The 20,010-nt window shown below is 37.9% G+C and overlaps 2 protein-coding genes across 7 annotated transcripts in view; one reads left to right on the top strand and one right to left on the bottom strand.

Moving 5' to 3' along the window:
* The window catches only part of TNNI3K (TNNI3 interacting kinase), a 288,508-nt gene that overhangs the window by 60,660 nt on the left and 207,838 nt on the right, over positions 1-20,010 (bottom strand). The window lies entirely within an intron of this gene.
* On the top strand, positions 5,217-18,528 carry LRRC53 (leucine rich repeat containing 53). The gene is given in 5 exon segments (XM_057553707.1): positions 5,217-5,304; positions 7,626-8,182; positions 8,184-8,418; positions 13,050-13,562; positions 16,193-18,528. Coding segments are annotated over 5 exon segments (3,729 nt in total).

Here is a 20,010-nt window from a genome sequence, read left to right as displayed (position 1 = left end):
TTTTCACCATCATCCAGTCACCTTATTTCCTCCCTGATTTAGCTTAGATTACACTGGCAATCATATTCACTCCATTCCACATAGCCTCAACTCCCTTGCCCTATCATGAATTTTGTACACATTTGGAAAAATCCTAGTCTTGATTAAATCCATCCCGACGGGTCTTATTTCAAAATTATGACCCTCTAACCTGAAGTGGACCCTCAGTACTGTTTAGAGAGTCTATTTTGTATCCTAGCTCACTCTCTCTCACTCTCTAAATGGCTATTTTGCACCTTCTCCTCTTTCCACAAACCTCTAGTTCCCACTAATACTTCAACCACCCACCTATATCTAAACTCACATCATCTGCCTTCACTCCCTTTTCTACAGATGAACTTTGCCTGATTCTATCCGAGGGCAATTCCTTCACTGTGTACTAAATCTTATCCTTGCTAATCTGCTCAAGGACATTGCTCTAACAATAATTCTCCCTTCTATTTTGTGCATCATCAGCATTCCCTTTCTATTGTTTAATCCCATCAACATACAGACATATAAATTCTCTCATCTTAAAAACAAATAAACAACAACAAAATAAAACTCTTGACTCTACTTCTTCCTCGAGCTACTACTCCATTTCTCTGTTCACCAAAATTCCTCTAAAGAGTTGCCTAAATTTGCGGACTCTTATTCTCCTTCCATCTGTCCTCCATCCCAATCAGGTTTTCTCCTATAACACTCTGCTGAAACTGCTCTTGTCAAGGATACAGATTTACCTCCTCATTGCTAAATCCATCTTACCTGGCACAGCATTAAATGCAAATAATCATTCTTTTGTCCCTGAAACATTCTTCAACTGGACTTGAGGTCACTATTTTCTCATTATTTTTCTTCACTATTACTTGCTATTTCTCAGTCTTCTCTTTAGATTTCACTTCTCCTCTTTATCTTTAAATTTTAAATTGCACCAGGCCTCAGTCTTTGGGTCTCTTCTCTATTTAATTGTTGAGGATTTAATTCAGCCTCATGGCTTTAAAAAACAACTTCCAAATATCTATATCTAGCTTAGTACTCTTTCTTGAACTCTTAACTCACATATGCAACTTCTTGCATTTATAGTCTTCTCTGCTTCAGTAAATGGCATCTCTATCCTTTCTGCTTCCAAAAACCACAGGATAATCTCTGAATTCTCTCTTTGCCATACTCTTGCTTCTAATCCACCAGCAAATCATAGTCATTCTGCCTTCAAAATGTATCTAGAATCTGAATGAACAAATTGCATTTATATTGGATCAACCCTCCCCCAGATAACAACTGTAAACTCTGGATAAAATGTAGAAGACAGTGATCTGAAAGCAACAGAGAGTGAACAGGAGCAGGTAGATTTTGGGTGGGAGTCACAGAAGAAAGGAAGGGTATAGGATAAGTTTCTTATCTTTTTTTTTTTTTTTTTTTTACAACATTTACCCTAAGGGTAGGTCCCATCTGCATCTTAGGGAGCAATTAAAATTCTGATGGCGGCAAGTCTGCAGTTTTGCCTGCTTGAAGAACCCGAGGATAGAATTTAGGGCATCTAGGGTAGAGTGAATTAGCTATGGCTTTGTAACAAATTATCACAAGTGGTTTAAAACAATACCCATTTATTATCTCACAGTTCCCGTGTCTCAGAGTCTAGTACAGGTTAACTGGGTCCCTTGCTCAGGGCCTCACTGATTAAAATCATGGTGTTAGTTCACTCTGTGTTTCTCATCTGAGGCTCAGGGGCCTCTTCCAAGCTCACTGGTACTGGAAGAATTCATTTCCTTCAGGTCCCTGGTTCCTTGCCAACTGCTGTTCAGGGATGACTCAGCTTCTAGAGGATGCCCACAGTTCCTTGCCACATGGCTCCTATAAGCAGTTCACAACATAGCCATTTGCTTTCTTTCTGGCCAGCAAGGGCATGTTTCTCTAAAGTTTTTTCCCCTGTGACCAACTGGAGAAATATTCTTTGCTTTTAAAGGGCTCATCTGATTAGGTCATACCTACACAGAATAATCTTTGTCTTGCCATATGAGGGAACATAATTATGGGAGTAATATCTCATCATATTCATAGGTTTTGTCCAAACTCAAATGTAGGGGGTATTCCTGGAAAAAAGTGGAAGGAATATTGGGAGCCATCCTAGAATCCTGCTTATGACACGTAAGCACTAGAAAATGAGGGGAAATCCTAGAAGAAAGGGGTCTGGGAGAGGGAGCCCCAGAATATGCATATAAACTCTGCCTAATTCTCTGGCTGACCTCTGAACCACATATGCATAGGGCATACTCTAAGCAGCCCAGGTAGGCTAAAAGAAGTGAACTGGGATTAGATCTTTTGCTCAATGCAGGACATTGTTCTTACTATTTTTTCAGTCTGAATTATCTAACTCTTATTCCTGCCTGTGGAAACCCTCTGCCCTCTTCAAGCCCAACTCACAAGACACATCCTTTTTAAAGTGTCCAAGGATTTCACAAAATAATTTTTCACCATTATTTAGATTTATTTCATTCTTTCTTGTGTTACAATTAGCTATTTACATGTCTACATCACTAGCTGGAACATGATTTGAGGGTAAGCAAAGTCTGTTTACTCCTGTATACCTAGCATGTTCCACTGCACAGGATAGCTTAGTTGAGCTCAAATTTGTTACATTAAATTGCATCATGATAATAAAAAATTATACAGAATCTGACTACCTCTCATCCTTGTCTAAACCACCATCATCTTTTGCTTGTATTATTATAGTTTCCTTCTAACTACTTTTGCTGCTACTATTCTTTGCCTATTAAAAGTATGTTCCCAACACGGTAGCCAATCCACAGCTACCATCATACTCAATAGTGAAATACTGAAAGATTTTCCTTTAAGATTAGGAATAAGACAAGGATGCCCACTCTCATTCAATATAGTATTAGAATAGAAGTCCTAGTCATAGCAATTAGGCAAGAAAAAAGAAATAAAAGGCATCCAACTTGGAAAGGAAGAAATAATACTCACTGTATGTGGATGAGTTGATATAGAAAACCCTAAAGACTCCACCAAAAAACTGTTGGAACTAATAAACAAATTCAGTAAAGTTGCAGGGATACAAAATCGATATACAAAGATCTTGTTGTATTTCTGTACACTATTAACAAGCTATCAGAAAGAGAAATGAAGAAAACAATCCCATTTACAATTGCATCAAAAAGAATGAAATACCTAAGAGTAAATTTAACCAAGGAGGTGAAAGACCTGTACACTGAAAACTATAAAATATTGAGGAAAGAAATGGAAGAAGACACACATAAATGGAAAGATGTCCCATGATCATGGATTGGAAGAATTAATAATATTGAAATGTTCATGCTACCCAAGGCAATCTACAGATTCAATGTAATCTCCACCAAAATTCCAATGGCATTTTTCACAGAAATAGAACAAACAATCCTAAAAATGTTATGGAACCACAAAAGACTCCGAAAGCTGAAGCAATATTGAGAAAGAACACAGCTGAAGGCATCATGCTCCCTGATTTCAAACTGTATTACAAAGCTATAGTAACGAACACAGTAGCCAAAATAACTATTTAAAAATGTGCTACAGATGAAGTAATGCCACTCACAAAAGCCTCCAATTACTCTCATCTTATATGGATAAAAACCCAAAGCTCTTGCATTCATCTCCAAGGCACGCACAGCCTGCCCCTGCTATTTCCTGGCTTCCTCTTCCTCTTGTGTAGCAGGCCACGCTGACCTCCTCAGGCTGAGAGCACACATGCCTTCAGGGACTTTGCATTTACCATTCTTCCCACCTGGACTGACCAGCACCTTCACCTTTCCCAGGTCTTTGTTCAAATGTTACTTTATCAGTTTTTTCTTGTCACCATATTTGCCCTATTTATTCCATAGAACTTATCACCAGATGACTTAATACATATTTTCATATTTTTTGTTTATTGTTTACATCCCTTTGTAGCATGTCCATCCAATGAGGGCAGGAATTTATCACTCGCTATTCTATCCCCAGTGCCTTCAGCAATGCCTGGTACACAGAAGGTATTCAATAAATACTTGTTGAAAGAATGATAGAATTAATAGTTTTATGTTTTTTTACATTTTATTTTATTTTCAAACTATTTTTTGTATGGGTAGAAGGTTTTTATTATAATTTGCTTTAAGTTTTTTTTTTTTTAAACCAATCAGGGAATACATTATAAATGAATGGCCTTTTTTTGAACATTAAATCCAAAACCGTGTTACTATTCATAGGAGGGCTGAAATAATGGTAAAAATATGATACTTACTAAACACTTAGAACATTTTATCTAACTCATAATGCTCTGTAATGTAGGCATTTATTATTTCTATTTTAAACATGAAAAGGAAAAAATAAGAAAAATTAAATAATTTATCTAAGATAGTATAGTCAGTAAATAGGAGAGCTGAATTCAAAGCTAGGTAGAGCTTGTGATCTTAATGCTCCTTCATTCTCCCTCTCTATCTGTGAAGAATAATTTCATTGTAAATATATGTTTCAGTGCCTGAGATTAGGTTCTGCATACTAGAAAGAACACTGGATTTGGAGTTAAAAGACTTGGTGTTAAATTCCTAATAGCTATGTGACTTTGGATGGTTTATTAACCATTCTGAACTTCAGTTTTCTCAGCCTCAAATTGAGTTCCCAAATTAAAAGAATTAAACAAGGTAATGTATTTGCAAAAGCTCAACAAACTATCAAGTGTTTTACAAAGTAACTTAATTTTTTAATAATCTATATTAATGGCTGTGCCTTGGATGTGAGTTCTCTGAATTTATGGTCAAATGCTTTAACAGTTCAGTTTGTTTTTTTGTTTATTGTGGGTATACATATATATTTGTTGAAGCATAGTTGATTTAAAATATTATATTAGTTTTAGGTGTACAACATAGTGATTCAATATTTTCATAGATTTTACTCCATTTAAAGTTATTACAAATCATGGCCATATTTCTCTGTGCTGTACACTATATCCTTGTTCCTTTTAATGGCTCAGTTTAAATTCTATTCAAATTAAGGATTTCAGCCATTTATCTAGCATCATGTGAGAACCCAAAGTGCCCACTAAAAAGCAGAAATCACCAAAATGCCTCATGAGCTGAATATACTGAAATCCCTGGATAATAAATGCCAACATTATGATGTGCATTGCCCTCTACTTTCCTTTCAGGTGGATGGCTCATCTCTTTGCCATTATGCTGCGGTTGGTGGCAGCCTGCCCTGCATCATGTGTGGTGTGCACCAAAGATGTAACCCTCTGTCACCAGATAACCTATATAGTAGGTAATAAAACCAGTAACTCTAAAAAGCTGTGTTCAGTGTACCTGACAAATTCATTGCTATGCCTTTCTTTGTACTGACTGATCTCTCGGCTCAGCCTGAAAGAGGTAAACTTTTAAAGAGCAAGCTTTCTTTACTGACTAAAGACTGATAATATTATTTTATTTTCCTGTTTGTCCCTGGTGGTCTCAACCAAAACTATTTTAAGACCTTCAGAGGTAACTGAGATATTTTGCTCTTATAAAAGAATACCACCATTTTATTGTTACACACTTTTTTTAATAAAAGAAAAAAATAGATCACTTTAATTATATTTTGGCCACACTTTGTGCAGATTTGAAACCTACCACAGGCTGGAAGAAATATCAATGAATCAGGAACCTGAACTGCAATTGTTCAGCATTAGTAAGATTAAGTGATGTACCAACAAAACAGATTATTATCAAAGTGCATCTAATTTTGAAAGTGTAGTCTTTTTTTATTGGTAGTAAATGAGCTGTAGAAATGCTAACAAGATACACTGCCTGTATTCATTACATATTGCTTGCTTAAGTCAACAATTTAATAAGACACCTTATTAACAAATTTGAGGAGAATGTGATTTACATCCTGATATCCAAGAAGAGATAAACAAGCTATAAACCGTGCCAACTGAAAAATTTCAGAAACAAATCTAAGATTGAGTGAAAGAAAATGAGTTCTTTCATTTCTAAAATCCTATGACCCCATGAGAATTAAGAGGTAGATGGCATTGTCATTCCTGACAGGAGAGAGACAGTTTCAAGGCTAGTTGGTAGTATACTGTCTCCAATCTGTATAGAAAACACTTAACAAACACTAAACTCCCATCCTCTCAAATAGATCTGACTTCACTACATTTTTTTTTTTTTGGTCAGAGATAGCTGATGTTTGTAAGAAACAAATATTGCTCATCTACATTGCTGCACCTCTATATATTCCTTCTCATTTACAAAGTGTCACATTTGTGAAGTTAGATTTCATAAACACAGAGACAAATGGATGATTTGCAAGTGGAGCCTGTCTGGTCCTAGACAAGAAGTAATTGACAGAAACAATCGCCTGCTCCCTCAGAGTCAGAAATCTCTAGAGGACTGAGGATCCTTAAAAACAAAACTCCCTCAGCCCATATGAAAAACAATGATGAAAGGAACAAAATGCCAAACTGGTTAGAATTAATAGAATTCAAATAATCAGTAATAAATACTAAAAAAAATAACACCCCCAAACAAAAACCCCATGACTTAAGCTTGCTCGTGCTACGGAGATGGGAGCAATTCTTCCAAAAGAAGGCACTGTGGAAATCCTTTGTCTTCTACATTTTTTTAATCTCTTTGTTTCAGTGATGTAGTCTGAATTTCATAAGGGAATTGTGATTTGCTTCCCCCATGGTTGATTGTTCTAATATCACCTGTTGACCTCCCAGGGACAATGGACTCTTCCATCCTTATGACACTGTCATTTGCAGTCAAAACAATTTTAGCATGATAAAGATGTGTTACAATAACTCCTGATTATAATACATCTTTATCGAGTTAAAACGCTTTGATTTCTAATGACAGAGCAGTGATAGCTCTGGGGTGATTATGGTGAAGGGATTTAACAGTTGGAAGCCCTGAGTACCACCTGTCATCACATGATGGACTTCATTGGAGGGAACAGATATTAGACAGGAGGCCAAGATGGCCCAGACTATAATGAGAACCCCACTGACAGATCCTCAGGTTGTCTGGAGAGAACACAGATCCTTACCAAGTTGCCAACTTTTAGCCTGGAGCTAAAAAGCAGAAACCAACGGTCCTTCTCACTTCTCCCATCCCAATCCACACCTTTACTTTTGAGAGAAAAAATGATTGGTTTCACAGCATAAGTATACATTGCTTGTGGAAAACTGGTTAGGGAGCTCAGACACAGGCTCGGCTCTTGAGTGAATCTGTCTTGGGCCAGCAGGGCTGGAGCAGGTCAGTACACAGCCTCACAGAGAGAAAGCCTGAAAAGCCACTTTCAAAAAAACATCAATGATGATAATCCGAAACAATGAATTAAATTTGACGTCTAAAGGAACAGATGGGTTTGTGTTTCTCAAATAAACATGTCATGGTAACAAAGAATATAAAAATCCATCATTCTGATAAAGAGCCACCTTCCCCTTAAACTGAGAAATCAGAGAGTCATTTTCATTTTGTTTATTGTTCTTACCCAGGTGATAGGATTTGCTCAGAGGGTATTGATTATCTCTGCTCTCCACTGTGCTCCCCTCCCACGTGTGTGTACTCGCTTCTAGTCTGTGCTTTTCTTCTCCACAGCAGCCCCTGTGACCACGAGGGTTTTAATCATCACTGATGGGTATCTCTCCTCTATAGAGAGCACAAATCTGTCCCTCTTGTTTAATCTTGCTCTGCTCTCCTTGAGCAGAAATGGCATCGAGGATGTTCGGGAAGACGCCCTGCACACCCTTTCAAAGTTGCGGACGTCGTTGCTGGAGCACAACCAAACATCCAGCTCTTCGCTTACCGATCACAGCTTCAGCAAGCTTCGCAGTCTGCAGGTGCTGGCGCTTAGCAATAACGCTCTCCGTGCCCTGCAAGGGTCTTGGTTCCGAAACACCAGGGGCCTGACCCGGCTCCAGCTGGATGGGAATCAGGTCACTAAACTGACAGACAGTTCTTTCGGAGGCACAGATCTCCACAGTCTCAGGCATCTGGATTTATCTAACAATTGTATTTCCTACATTGGGCAAGATGCCTTCCGGCCCCTGCTTCGACTACAGGAAGTAGTCCTGCCGGATGTTTTTACTCCACTGAAGCAGTTAATCCTTCTGAGCTTAGATAAGAACCAGTGGAGCTGCACTTGTGATCTCTACCCCCCTTGCCTGGTTCTTAAGAAACTATGTAAAGTCTTCTGCTCGCACGCACAGGAATGCCAAGGACCTAAATTGTCAGCCATCCACCATGGCTGTGGCCACTGCAAAGAGTGTGCTAAGGCTGTCCGAGACTAACTGCGATTCCAAGGCTGCCAACCTCACTCTGGCTCTAAAGGACAGAAGTCCCCTCTTCCCAGGGCAGGATGTGGCCCTGCTGACTGTCCTTGGCTTTGCAGGTATGACAGGGAGAAGTGTGCCCAGCTTTTCTCCATATTCTTGAAGTACACTAAATGATGCCTTTCGCAGGCAACTGGGGAACCTTTCCAGGGCTTGTGGAAGGGAGAGGTTGTCAGTAGTGTGGGAGGATGTTAGTTGATTTGGCATAGGTTGCAAAAATTACCTGTTGCAAAGAAGCTGTCTAACACAGAGGAAAGGGCCTTGAACCAGAATTCAAGAGCTCTAGTTCTGGTATAACTAGCACTGTGATCTTGAGTACATTAACCTGCTATTCAGACTGCAGTTTTCTCATCTGTAATGAGGGAATGGTCTATATTTCAGTACTGGTACATTCATTAAGATGCTGGGAGATAGGGGTTAAAAAAGTGATGAGACATAGTCTATTTCCTCAAGGCACTCCCATCGGTGTGCTTCTCCGTGGTGGAGTGAGAATCAGCGGGCTCTACCAAGTGCAGGGGGAGATGCTATTATGATAACCAGGTGCATCCTGCTCTATAGTGCTTGTATAAATACTATAGAGCTTATACAAGCTCTATAAGCTTATACAAGAGCATATATACAGCTTATACAAGCATGAGCTCTGCAGTTAGATTATCCAGGTTTGAAACCTGGCTCTGCTCTTACTTGCTGTGTGACTTGGGCAAGTGATTTAGCTGCTACGTGCCTTGGTTTTCTTCTATTTGGGGGTTTTGAATTCTTTTAAGATTTCTGTTTGTCTAACTGGTTCACAAACTTGGCGCATTACCCCACCCCCCAACTGACTAAGGAGAGGATACTATTCAATCCTTTAAATTTTCTATGGTAGTTTAAAAAAATTTTAAACTATGCATCAGCTATCATTACATCTCACCGGATGAATGATGTAATGTGATGCTTTGTGGCATTAGTCAAAGACCAAATATGCATGAGATTTGCCAAGATATCTAGATGTTTGTATGCTTTCAGTGCATGGTGAAATCCGTTGCACCTGTGGGTAGCCATGGTGATGAGAAGTGTGTGTGGGGGGGGGATGTGTGTGTTTGTGGGGGGTTCCCCAACCCTGGAGGACCAGAGGCTTGCAAATGGCACTCAGGACTGAACTGATATACTTTGAATATGTGCCATAAATCATTATTCCATAGCAGGTTTCCAGTGAGTCACTTGAACATCAGATTTTTAGCTCCTTTTAATCAGGGTAGATGGAGACCAGTGTCAGGTCTAGACAGTGAAACTACCACCAGCAGTAATCAAATTCACTTGGAAGTGAATTCGAATTCTCTCAGGAAGATAAATTGTTTTAGAAGATGTGTAACCATGTCAGTAATTTTACGTGCTAAGACATAATTTACCACAAAAGGCAAAAGCACTAGAGCAACAGAGAGTTTTTCCTTAAATGTGTTAGAATACTTAGTATCTTATAGGTATCGTTTATGTCTATTTTTAGAAAAGATTTTGCCAAGTTAGCAACTCTGCATTAGTGTAGAGATAGATAAAAATTCTGGAAGGTTCCAAAGGCTTTGTCAAAATGATAGGAAGCTTAACATGCTGATAAATTATAAATATCATTACATGCATGTTGTTATTGTGTGTGAAATTACCATAAAAATGTACCTTTCACTGATTAATTATTAAAGATGCTGTTTTTAAGTGAGATTCCTCTTTAAAACAGCTCTGACTTTTGATACCGATTTACTCCTTCGAAGGTGCTACTCCTCCTGAAGTGAAAGTGTGGTCAATAATCTATCCCTCTAGATTGTGGGAAAAAGACTTAGAACTAAAATTTGGCCTCTGATTCTATTTCTTCTTTGGCTATAGATAAATCATCACAATTCCAAGGAATATGTAAAATCATATTCAGTGAATTTAAAACTGATAAGTGGCTAATTGGCCCCTAACCTCTTGACACTTCCTATTCTGTGAACTGCAGGATAAAAAGAGAAAGCTTTCATGAAGCTGTAACATTTCCAATTCTTCAATGAGATTTTTATCATTAATTTTGCATTTTTGTTGTCTTTCCAACTCAGAAATATTCTTAGAATAGTTTTTAAAAATTGCAACAATGTCCATGGCAATGAAAATTCAGCCATCTTCTTGATAGTAGGTTCAGCCTACCTACGAGCTTCATCTGCTGTTTTTGCTCTCTGCAGTAATAGAAAGTGACCATACCTGAGTGGTAATGTGACACAGACATAGCTCTAGCATCAATAGCGGGAGAGTGAGTGGTTCCTCACGGTTTGGACACAATTACTGAGAAACTTTATCCCATAATCAGATTACGCCTACTCTCATTTCAGTGTCTGATTCATGCGTTTAAGAAAATTTAGGTCTTTCTTTCCTTTATTATTTGGTTTAGTAACTGCATCAGCCATACAAAGTATTCTCTTAATGATTTGTTTTGGATTCTTTTTCCTAACAGCTGAGGCTTTTAGGATCTAATAGGACAATACCAAGCCTAAAAAGCAGCAGCAGCAGCAATTACAACCACAATAACATATAACAATGACCATTCACTGAATCTTACTATATCAAAATACTGTATTAAACATGTCACATATATTATTTCACTTGATCTCTGAGTGGTATTAATTATTCCTGTTTGATAGAGGAGGAAAAATAAGGCTCAGAGAGGTTAGAAAATGTTCCCAAGAAAAGTATCAGAACAGAGCTTTGAATCCTAAGTTTTCTTACTCCATGTAAGTGATACAGAGATGTTTCTAAAATTTTATTATTTTCATGTTTTTAACATTTAAAAACCAAAACCTTTGGAAAAACCCAGACTCTAGGATCTGGCAATTAAAATGTTCTGATCTAACTTTTGCCACTACTTTTAAAAAACGTTGTGTTTTTAATAGAGATTTCATTATTTCAATATGTTATAGCACTTTCCAAGAGTGTATTGTTGTCAAAGAAATAAAAATGGGGCTTAAAACGTTACGATCTGGTAAGCTACAAAAAGGTTGGCAGATTTTGCCAGAAACTGCTATTCTATTTGGTTAATCTTCATCTTTAACAGAAAAAAAATGAAACAACTATGCCTGACCCCTTCTCTTTTCTTTCAAGTTTAAAAAATATCATCACATTTTCATTAAAGTTGTCTGCAGTGGAGAGAACCAGGCATAGTGCAATCAAGGAGTCTGGAATGCTGGTATCATCTTATTCCCTGTCCTCATCTCCAGAGTCAGGGAACTGAGTTTTCCAGGGCAACTGACTTGCCCAGGGTCACACAGCAAGTTACAGGTAAAGCTGGACTCAGAACGCAGAACTCCAAACTCAGTCTATACTGACACCATGTCCTCCTGATCATCATTTTGGAGATTTGTAAGATTAGACCACTCAGTGCTTTTCATTATTAGGATTCATAAACAGAATTCCTTCTGTTTATTTAAGAATATTCAATAAACAATTCTGGGATGCCTCCTCTGTGCCAGTGTTGAGAGCACTGGAGATACAATATCAAACAAGACTGAAAAGATCCATTTCCTCATAGTGCTTAATTCTAGCAGGGGAGGACAGACAGTGAACAAGCAAATGAATAAGTGAACACAATAATTTTATACTGTTATAAGTGCCAAGAAAAAAAGAAATCACTGTGTCAGAGAGAGAGTTGGGTGTAACTCAGAGACTTTGGTATGAACATCTATGTGGTTGAAGATGCTGTTTGTCAAGATGAGAAACAGTGAGGTAGAAACAGGTTAGACTCTGCGCTTGAGTTTGAGAAACACTGCCGTTTACGACGTTATTTAGAGGATAAGCTAGCCTATAGAGAACATGAAATGACAGTACCAGGAATTCTGAGATTAGATGTCAATAATTTTATTGTGGTAGTTCAAAGAAGGGAGTGATCTTTGCAAGATGGGAAAAAAATAGCAAAAGTGTCAAGAAATTGGGAGGTAGGATTTAGATTTTAAAGGATAAATGAAATTCAAATAAGCAGAGATAGGAGAAAGTATTAGAAGCATCATTGAGAGAATACACAAAGGCTTAGAAGTACATTTTAAGACTAATGAATTGAAGAGTTCGAAACATAGCGTTTGAATGTGGGAAATAATAAAAAATGAGGCTAGGAAAGAAGGTTATGGCAAGATTATGCTGAGTCTTGAATGCCAAGGAGTTTGACCTTTATGCTAATAGAAGCCAATGATGTATTCTGAGGTAGGGGATGAATCTTTAGAGATGATTAAAATATGGCAATAGCTTGTAGAATCTTTTTTTCTTTGGAAGTAGGAGGTTATTGTACATGAGAATTTCAGGGTATATGCTAAATGTGGTCTATTTTTATTGACTATGGGATTAAGAAATAGGAAGCTTCATTTCCCATAGGCAGAAAAAGAATTTTTTTTTTGCAGGAATTATTTTATCTTGAATGAATTTCAGTCCATGAAAAAAACCCCTTTTTCTGTCAAACACATTCCAGATGGTATTGTTTCTTATAATTTTTAATTGATACAAAGAAAGATCCAAATTGGAAAACAGAACAATGTCAATTAAATATCCTCTGTCTGGACTAATATTTTTCCACATGGTGATAGATTTCCCACCCATTTCGACACCCTTTAAGCCATTAACCTTGATATTTGTGGATTTCACATTTGATGATTTATATGTTTCTTCCTATGATGTTATCTTTTAATAGTCTCTCTATTTGTCACAGGAGCTGTTGGTCTCACTTGCCTAGGTTTAGTTGTATTTAACTGGAAACTCCAACAAGGCAAAGCAAATGAACACACAGAAAACCTTCCTTGCAGAACCTTCGATGAATCCCCGTGTGATCATGAGGCAAGAAATTACCACGCTGAGGGATACTGTAACTGCCACTTAACTCAGGAAAACGAGATAAAGGTCATGTCCATTGTGGGGTCCAGAAAGGAAATGCCACTCTTACAGGAAAACAGCCATCAAGCAGTACTGGCCTCTGAGTCCACAGCCCTTGACAGATCATTTAGAAACCTGAAAGGGAAGGGCCATGGGGCAGACAGCACTTTCTTCTGCTTGGGTGGTGGACTGCTGCAGTCCGGATGTTCAGAGCCTCCTGGGAATATGGCAGCGTTTAATGAAGCCAGCTTACTTACAAGATATTGTCCAAAGAGAGCTGAAAAGCTGAGGAATCGTGAGCCTGGGGAAGTCCAACCTCAAACTCTGCCAGAGCATGTAACAAGAACAATAGGTGAGTTGTCTTGTTTTAGAAAATCCCACTCTGTTTAAATCCCTCTGAAAGGGTGGCCTCCTTTGATTTCCTCAAAAGAGAAATGCCATAAAAATCATCATGGCACCAGCCTATTCCTCTCCTGAAGGTACTGGCCATGTATCTTCGTGCTTATGGAGTGAGGTGTAGATGGACACTTCCCACCCTCAGGAGCTGAGAGTACACCTTGTGCCCATTGGCAAGTGGATTTTGTGACCCAACACCTAACAATGTTGTTTTTGGTTTGTTTGTTTTTAAGAAGCCTTTTAAATAGCAATAGTGCTGGTAAGATTTATAGGAGGCTGAGTATCGGCTTCTATTCCAACATCCTTCGAGTCTAATGCCAGTTCTACAGTAAGCAACCTTCCCAGAGCATGACATGTGAGAAGAATGGGCCTTCTAATGCCAGTGATTCATTTCAGGAATGATGTCAAGACACATACTTTGCTTGCTGAGCTGTCAGGGATGATAACTTCCCAGTTCAGGGAAAGTCAGGACTTAATTCATTGTCCCATGTTGGGAGCCAAGTGAATCTGGCTGTGACATCTACCCACTGTACATGGGCGATGTCAATATTTAGGTGGAGGCAATGAATTAAATGTCTTCCTTCTTCTCCCTGAATGGTAAGGCAATGCTTTCAGGCTCAACAGTGAAACCTTTGACAGCTGCTCTGTAAGGAGGTTCCTGTCGTTTATTTGAATTGGTTTACAACAGGCAGAGCTTTCTCTCAGCATATGAATGACAGAGGTGCTGCCCCAAGAAATTCTTACCATGGGGATCTGGCCCTAAGGATGGATTTGGGGACAATTGGAAAAGAACGAAACTGTATGTTATTCCATATGTGGTATAAAGCAGGATGTGAATTTATGCCATTGCATCCCCCAGACTTCAGATCTTACCAGTTTTGGGGGCCTGATGATTTGACTGAAAAGAGGAACGGCCAAGGAAGAAAACATCTGCCACAGAAACCCGATCAGATTGGTTTTATTTTATAAAGCAATAAGCACTTAGCTTTTCAATAGAATCATACCTTAGGCAGATGTTTCATTTTAGCTTTGTCCAGAGCCTTCACTTCTCTGTGGGAAACTCCTATACTAAAGGGAAAGTGGCCTCTTAACCATTTAAAACCCAATCCCTTGTTTCACACAAATGCTGGTTTGTCAAATCAATACAATTACTTTTAAGAAAGACTTGAAATTTTGTACATGCCAGGCATTGTACTGAAGCTGGAAAGGACAGTTATTGGAGAGAAAACGTTCAAGACCACACCTGCTCCAGAATAGAAGTCTGTAAGAGGCAATATCACTCTAATTAGGGCTTCTAACTCGGAAACATAGAATTACAGTATGTCAGGGGTAGAGGAGATTTTAGAGGTGATCTAGTCCAATAGCTTTTAATATTTATCTTTGAGCCACAGAACTCTCTTAGAATATGTTAAAGGCTAGCAATTCTTTCCCCAGAAGAATTTTATACCCACATAAAGTTCCCACTAGTCTAATCTCCTGATATCCAGCGAGTAAATGGCTTCTTCAAGGTTACTCAGAGAGTTGAAGTTAGATCTTAGATTAGAACTGGATGCAAGTTGGGGCTTATTTCACCTCTTTCTTTCTATCACTGAAAGGAATACTTCCTTCTTCCTTTGGATAAACCAGTTTCACAAAACAAGAAAAAGTACACGGGTAAGATGTAATTTTAAACTTAATATGCATTGTGGAAGAGGATAGGGTTTAGTAACAGACAGACCTGGGCCAAATTCTGCCATATCGTTTAGCAGACATGTGACTGGGAGAAAACATGCAACCTCTCTAAACTTGTTTCTTCCTCTGTAAATGTGCTAGGGAAATAGGACTTGTCCAAGGGATCAGGTCTCTTAAATGAAAAAATGAATGTACAATATTTAACACAATGCCTACCTCTTATGCTCAATTAATGGTGAAATATTACTAATATTTTTGTCACTAATATTATTTAACATGTATCATTAATAAATATTGTATTAACATGCACCACTTAAAAGTCTCAGACAGATTCTTTCAACACAGACCAGGCCATAGTCCAAAACACATATTCATTTAACAAATATTTAATGAATATTAAGTGATGCCAAGTAAAGCAGATACGGACTCTGCCTTATTGGAACCAGTAATATCACAAGTATCTCTCTGTTATTGTTGAGGTTATTATCTGCTTGAAACCTATATATTACTCAATATTTTATTATGTTCTTCCTAATATTTAGTCCCAAATGGTAAATGAATTGAGAAAAAAATTACTCTAGCCACTTGGAAAGAATTTAGATATTATTCATATTTAAAGCTAACCTCATGGACAGCTAATCTAAAGATTTACAACTGTGAATATTTTTATTTCTAATTCCACAACTTTTACATCAGCATCACGACTGATTAAAATGTGGCCGTAAAGAGTGTCATTGCAAACACACCAAACTGCCAAATGTCCCTTGAGGATTTGGTTAAAAATTAGGAAATTTTCAAGAATTGCCATAATCAGAGGAGTCCTTTTTGCACCTTTCATAAGGCTTCTAAGCGTCTGTTTGGTTGGAGTAATAAAACTCTGCTCAGTGCTAAATTCCTGCATTTATTGTTCAGCAGATATCAGCAGTGACACATTTAGTAGAAGATATGCAACATCTGCTTCAGCCTTGGCAAGAGAAAGTCTTGAAAAGCATTTAACAAATGAATCATGGCAGCCTCCAATAGAAAAAGGAGACAATGGCTTACAACCGCACAGGCTGAGACATTTTATTATAGGCTCATCATCCAAGCCTTGTGAGCCTGAGGAACACTCTGTACAAAAAATCTTACAAAAACATAGATCAAAATATGATGATCCTTGTGGGCTGTTAACACGAAGCAGGCCTGGGTATTTGCAGCCAAACGGTTGTCTTATCTGTAAATATGTGCCCTGTGATCAATTTCAAGATTATGTGAAAGAAAGGAAGCCAAATCGTCGAGAACTTTCAAAGCCCAAGAAAGAGCAAATCCAAATTAACAGAGCAATAGAAAAATTCCTCATGAGTGAGGACAACATGGAGATATTGGGGTTATCAACAAAAATCAAGAAAACATATTCCCCTAAGAGGGTTAGCTTTCATCATCCTGATTTAGTAGAAAAAAATAGTTTGGTGATGCCATCCAAAACATCAAGCCATTGGAAAGAGCAGAAAAATCAAAGTAACCACCTGACCAACTTGGATCTCAAAAAATGTAGCAATCCTCAGGAGAGAAACAAAGGAGGAAAATGGCTTACTGATCCACAGATAATGCAAAAGAAGAGAACCAATCAATCTGACTTCAAAGGGAAAATTAAAGGACACAATTTAAGGATAAAATTAAATTTAAACCCTTTTAGAAAAATTAGAGTCCATCCAGAAAAATCATTGCCAGAATTCCCAAAGAAACACAGACAAGTGTTGTCACCTTCTAATAAATTCTCCAAAGTTTCTGAGAAAGAAGCCAAAATAAACCTTGTGCCCTCTGCAGATTTTCACCAACAGTCAGAGAGTAACAACTATGTTAGATTCACTACAAAACGGCTGCCTCTCAAACATGCCCCAAAGCAGACCCCATATTACAGAAAAAACATTAAAAAGGCTCCTCTCTTCAGTGCTGACAACTTGTCAGTGGCCAACCAGAGCTCTATGGAAGGCAACTGTCACCCTACTGGTCATATTCCTGATGGAAACCCATCAACATTGCCTCAGCCAACACCCACTGTGACTGAACACAGGCAGTCACACTCTCCCGTCTCAGCTGAGCAAGTGGGAGGGGCAGCTCACCTTGCACTGGGCATTCCTTGTTACTCACCAGTGACTTTGGAAAACATAGGAAGGGATATTTTACCATCCCACCATTCTAGGGGGGCTACTGACCAAGGGGCGACAGAGCCCACTGAACACATGGAGCAGGACAAATCAAAGACCAGTGAGCTAAACCAGTTTTCTTTGTCCCTGGGGAATCAAATCCACAGGACTGAAACTTACAAGGAACATACTTTAGATCAAAATCAAACCTTACAACGTGTAGAGCAACTCTCAAGTCACGAACAACTTGGAAACGAAGAAAACACATTAATGACAGAACCCAAAATATCACATCCAACTGTGGAAATTTGTGTTATGGGTGAGGGAAATGATGTAGAAAAGAAACTTCCTAAAACAGAAACTTATGATTCCTCTCCTATTTCCCGGACACAATCCAAGGGCAACTTTACATTTATGAAGACAAATTCTATTCCATACCAAAATAAAAGAGAGCTTCCCAAGGATATCAGTACCTCTCTTGGTACTCAAGCCATCTGGCCTCTAACCAATAGTAGTGAAAAAGGAATTGACAGCACAAATGCATTGCCCAGAGATGACGGCACTGAAGCACTGGAGATAAAAATAGTAGGGAAAGAAGAGAAGAAAATGTTCGATGAAAGCAAGGCAAATTCTAGTATGTTAATTAGGACCACACAGATGACCTTAAATGGCACCACAAAGGAAAAGCAACGAACTTGGGAAAATGGAAAAGGTGAAAAACGTATATTATATGAGTCAAACTCTGATGAGGCGACTATTACAGCTAAGGATTTGAGAATGACGAGTTCCCATGAAACCAAAAATAGACTACCTTGTAGTGAAATAGATCTTAAAATTAACAGTAATAGGCATGATTTGAGAGAAGTTCAAGATTTTCAAACAGATAAAGATACCAGTGCACATAAAGAAGGTGCAATGACAGGGGAGACATTACCAGAGTTAAAAGACATTAGTTTTGAGGCAGAAAATAAGGTGTCTCTAATTCTTAGAAGAATAAATGAAGCTGAAAACTCCGCTCCTAAACCTACATTGTGTCCACCATCGGCTGAATATGTTAATTCATCACCTTTAGGGGCAGAACAAAGTGAACAAAATAACTCAAATAATAATCCTTTTCTACTTTAGCTTTCTTCAAAAGGACACACAAACACTCCCTTGCCTTTGCATGCATTTCAAATGCAGTATTTTGGAGGAAAAATCCTCAGTAACTCTTTGTTATCAATAAAATAAAAGTACACAGTTGAATATAATGCAAAAATCAAAGAGCCACGAGATATGTTTGACACAATTAATTGAGTTTGCTTCTCTAAGGAATGGGAAAATGGGAAAGAAGAGTTGTGCCTCATCCTGGAAAAGAAAGCAAACATTAAAAAAAGAAGCCTTAAGCAAATGAAAGATTAAATAAGAAAAAGTACTTGAGCAGATTTACACTTGATGATTATTTTATGGAAATTACTATACACATCTCAATTAGTGGTATTACAACATTGCTTTTGACATAGATGATTATATATTCATACTTGTGCCTGATCTGTTTTCCTAATTATGGTATGAAAATAAAAATTGAGCTTTGTTTGTTAACTGTAGTCTAGCTGATATGCATATTGGCATATTTCAACCATTTGCGACTGTTCTATTGACAATTATGCTAGATCCTAAGCAGAAGTCTTTAAAAACTGTTATTTCTCTAAGAGAAAAATTTAAGGATTTCCAGAGGTAGTAGGCCATTTCTGTAAAATCTGTAAAATCCTATAAATCCACTAGGTGGAGATCTCGACTTCAATCATTTTAGAACAAATGGGACTTCAAAATCAACACAATAGCTCGAGAACAAAAGGAATATTAACAAGCTTTATTGCCAATTGTTATTAACTTAAGATTTTGAAAACTAAATAACCCATTAGCATGTAAGCTTTCAAGGCCTGAGCTCTTGAGTTTGGCATGCCACTACTGTTTGGTGTGAGTATTCTTCCTTATGCACAGGAGAGAAATGTCTTTATAAATATTAGATTTAAAAGCCATAGTAGAATAAGCATTTCTTATTCAAAGCCACACTTATTTGAAAGATAGAGGTATACTCAGTATTATTAGTGGTATCCTAGTAAAATGTTGAAAGCATAACATCATGGTGTAGAATACTATAATATTTCACATTTTCTAGTGGGAAAAAAGGTCACAAATGCAACTAACTTTCTCTTCCCCTGTCTCTATATCGAAGTCTCTATATCTTTATATCTACATGCGGCAATATTATAAAGCTTAAAAACTATTAGAACAATGTAAATATTGCTTACATGCCCCCCTATTTCCTGTTTTCTTTCCTATTCAGAATTGGTAGCAAATGACAACTCTCTTATTTTGAAAACTTCCTAAACTTATTATCTCTCTTCTTTCCCTGGATTCAAAATGTTCTTGCTTTTAACTCCGACTCCTCTCCCCTCTCTCCTCAAGCTCAACTCCTACGCCATCTGTCTGCCTCCCCTGATCCCACTTCCTTTTGTCAAGCACCTTGAAGGTAAGAAGAGCATCTATGCCAACTTTTTCTTGCACATTAAGTTTACTGTATTCTAATTGCCAGCTCCCTCAGTTTTGTAGAGCAGCTTACTC

The sequence above is a fragment of the Balaenoptera acutorostrata genome, chromosome 1 (assembly GCF_949987535.1).
Source record: "Balaenoptera acutorostrata chromosome 1, mBalAcu1.1, whole genome shotgun sequence".
Taxonomy (NCBI): Eukaryota; Metazoa; Chordata; class Mammalia; order Artiodactyla; family Balaenopteridae; genus Balaenoptera; species Balaenoptera acutorostrata.
The sequence above is the reverse complement of the archived record's forward strand: the minus strand, read 5'-3'. Positions and strand labels throughout refer to the sequence as shown.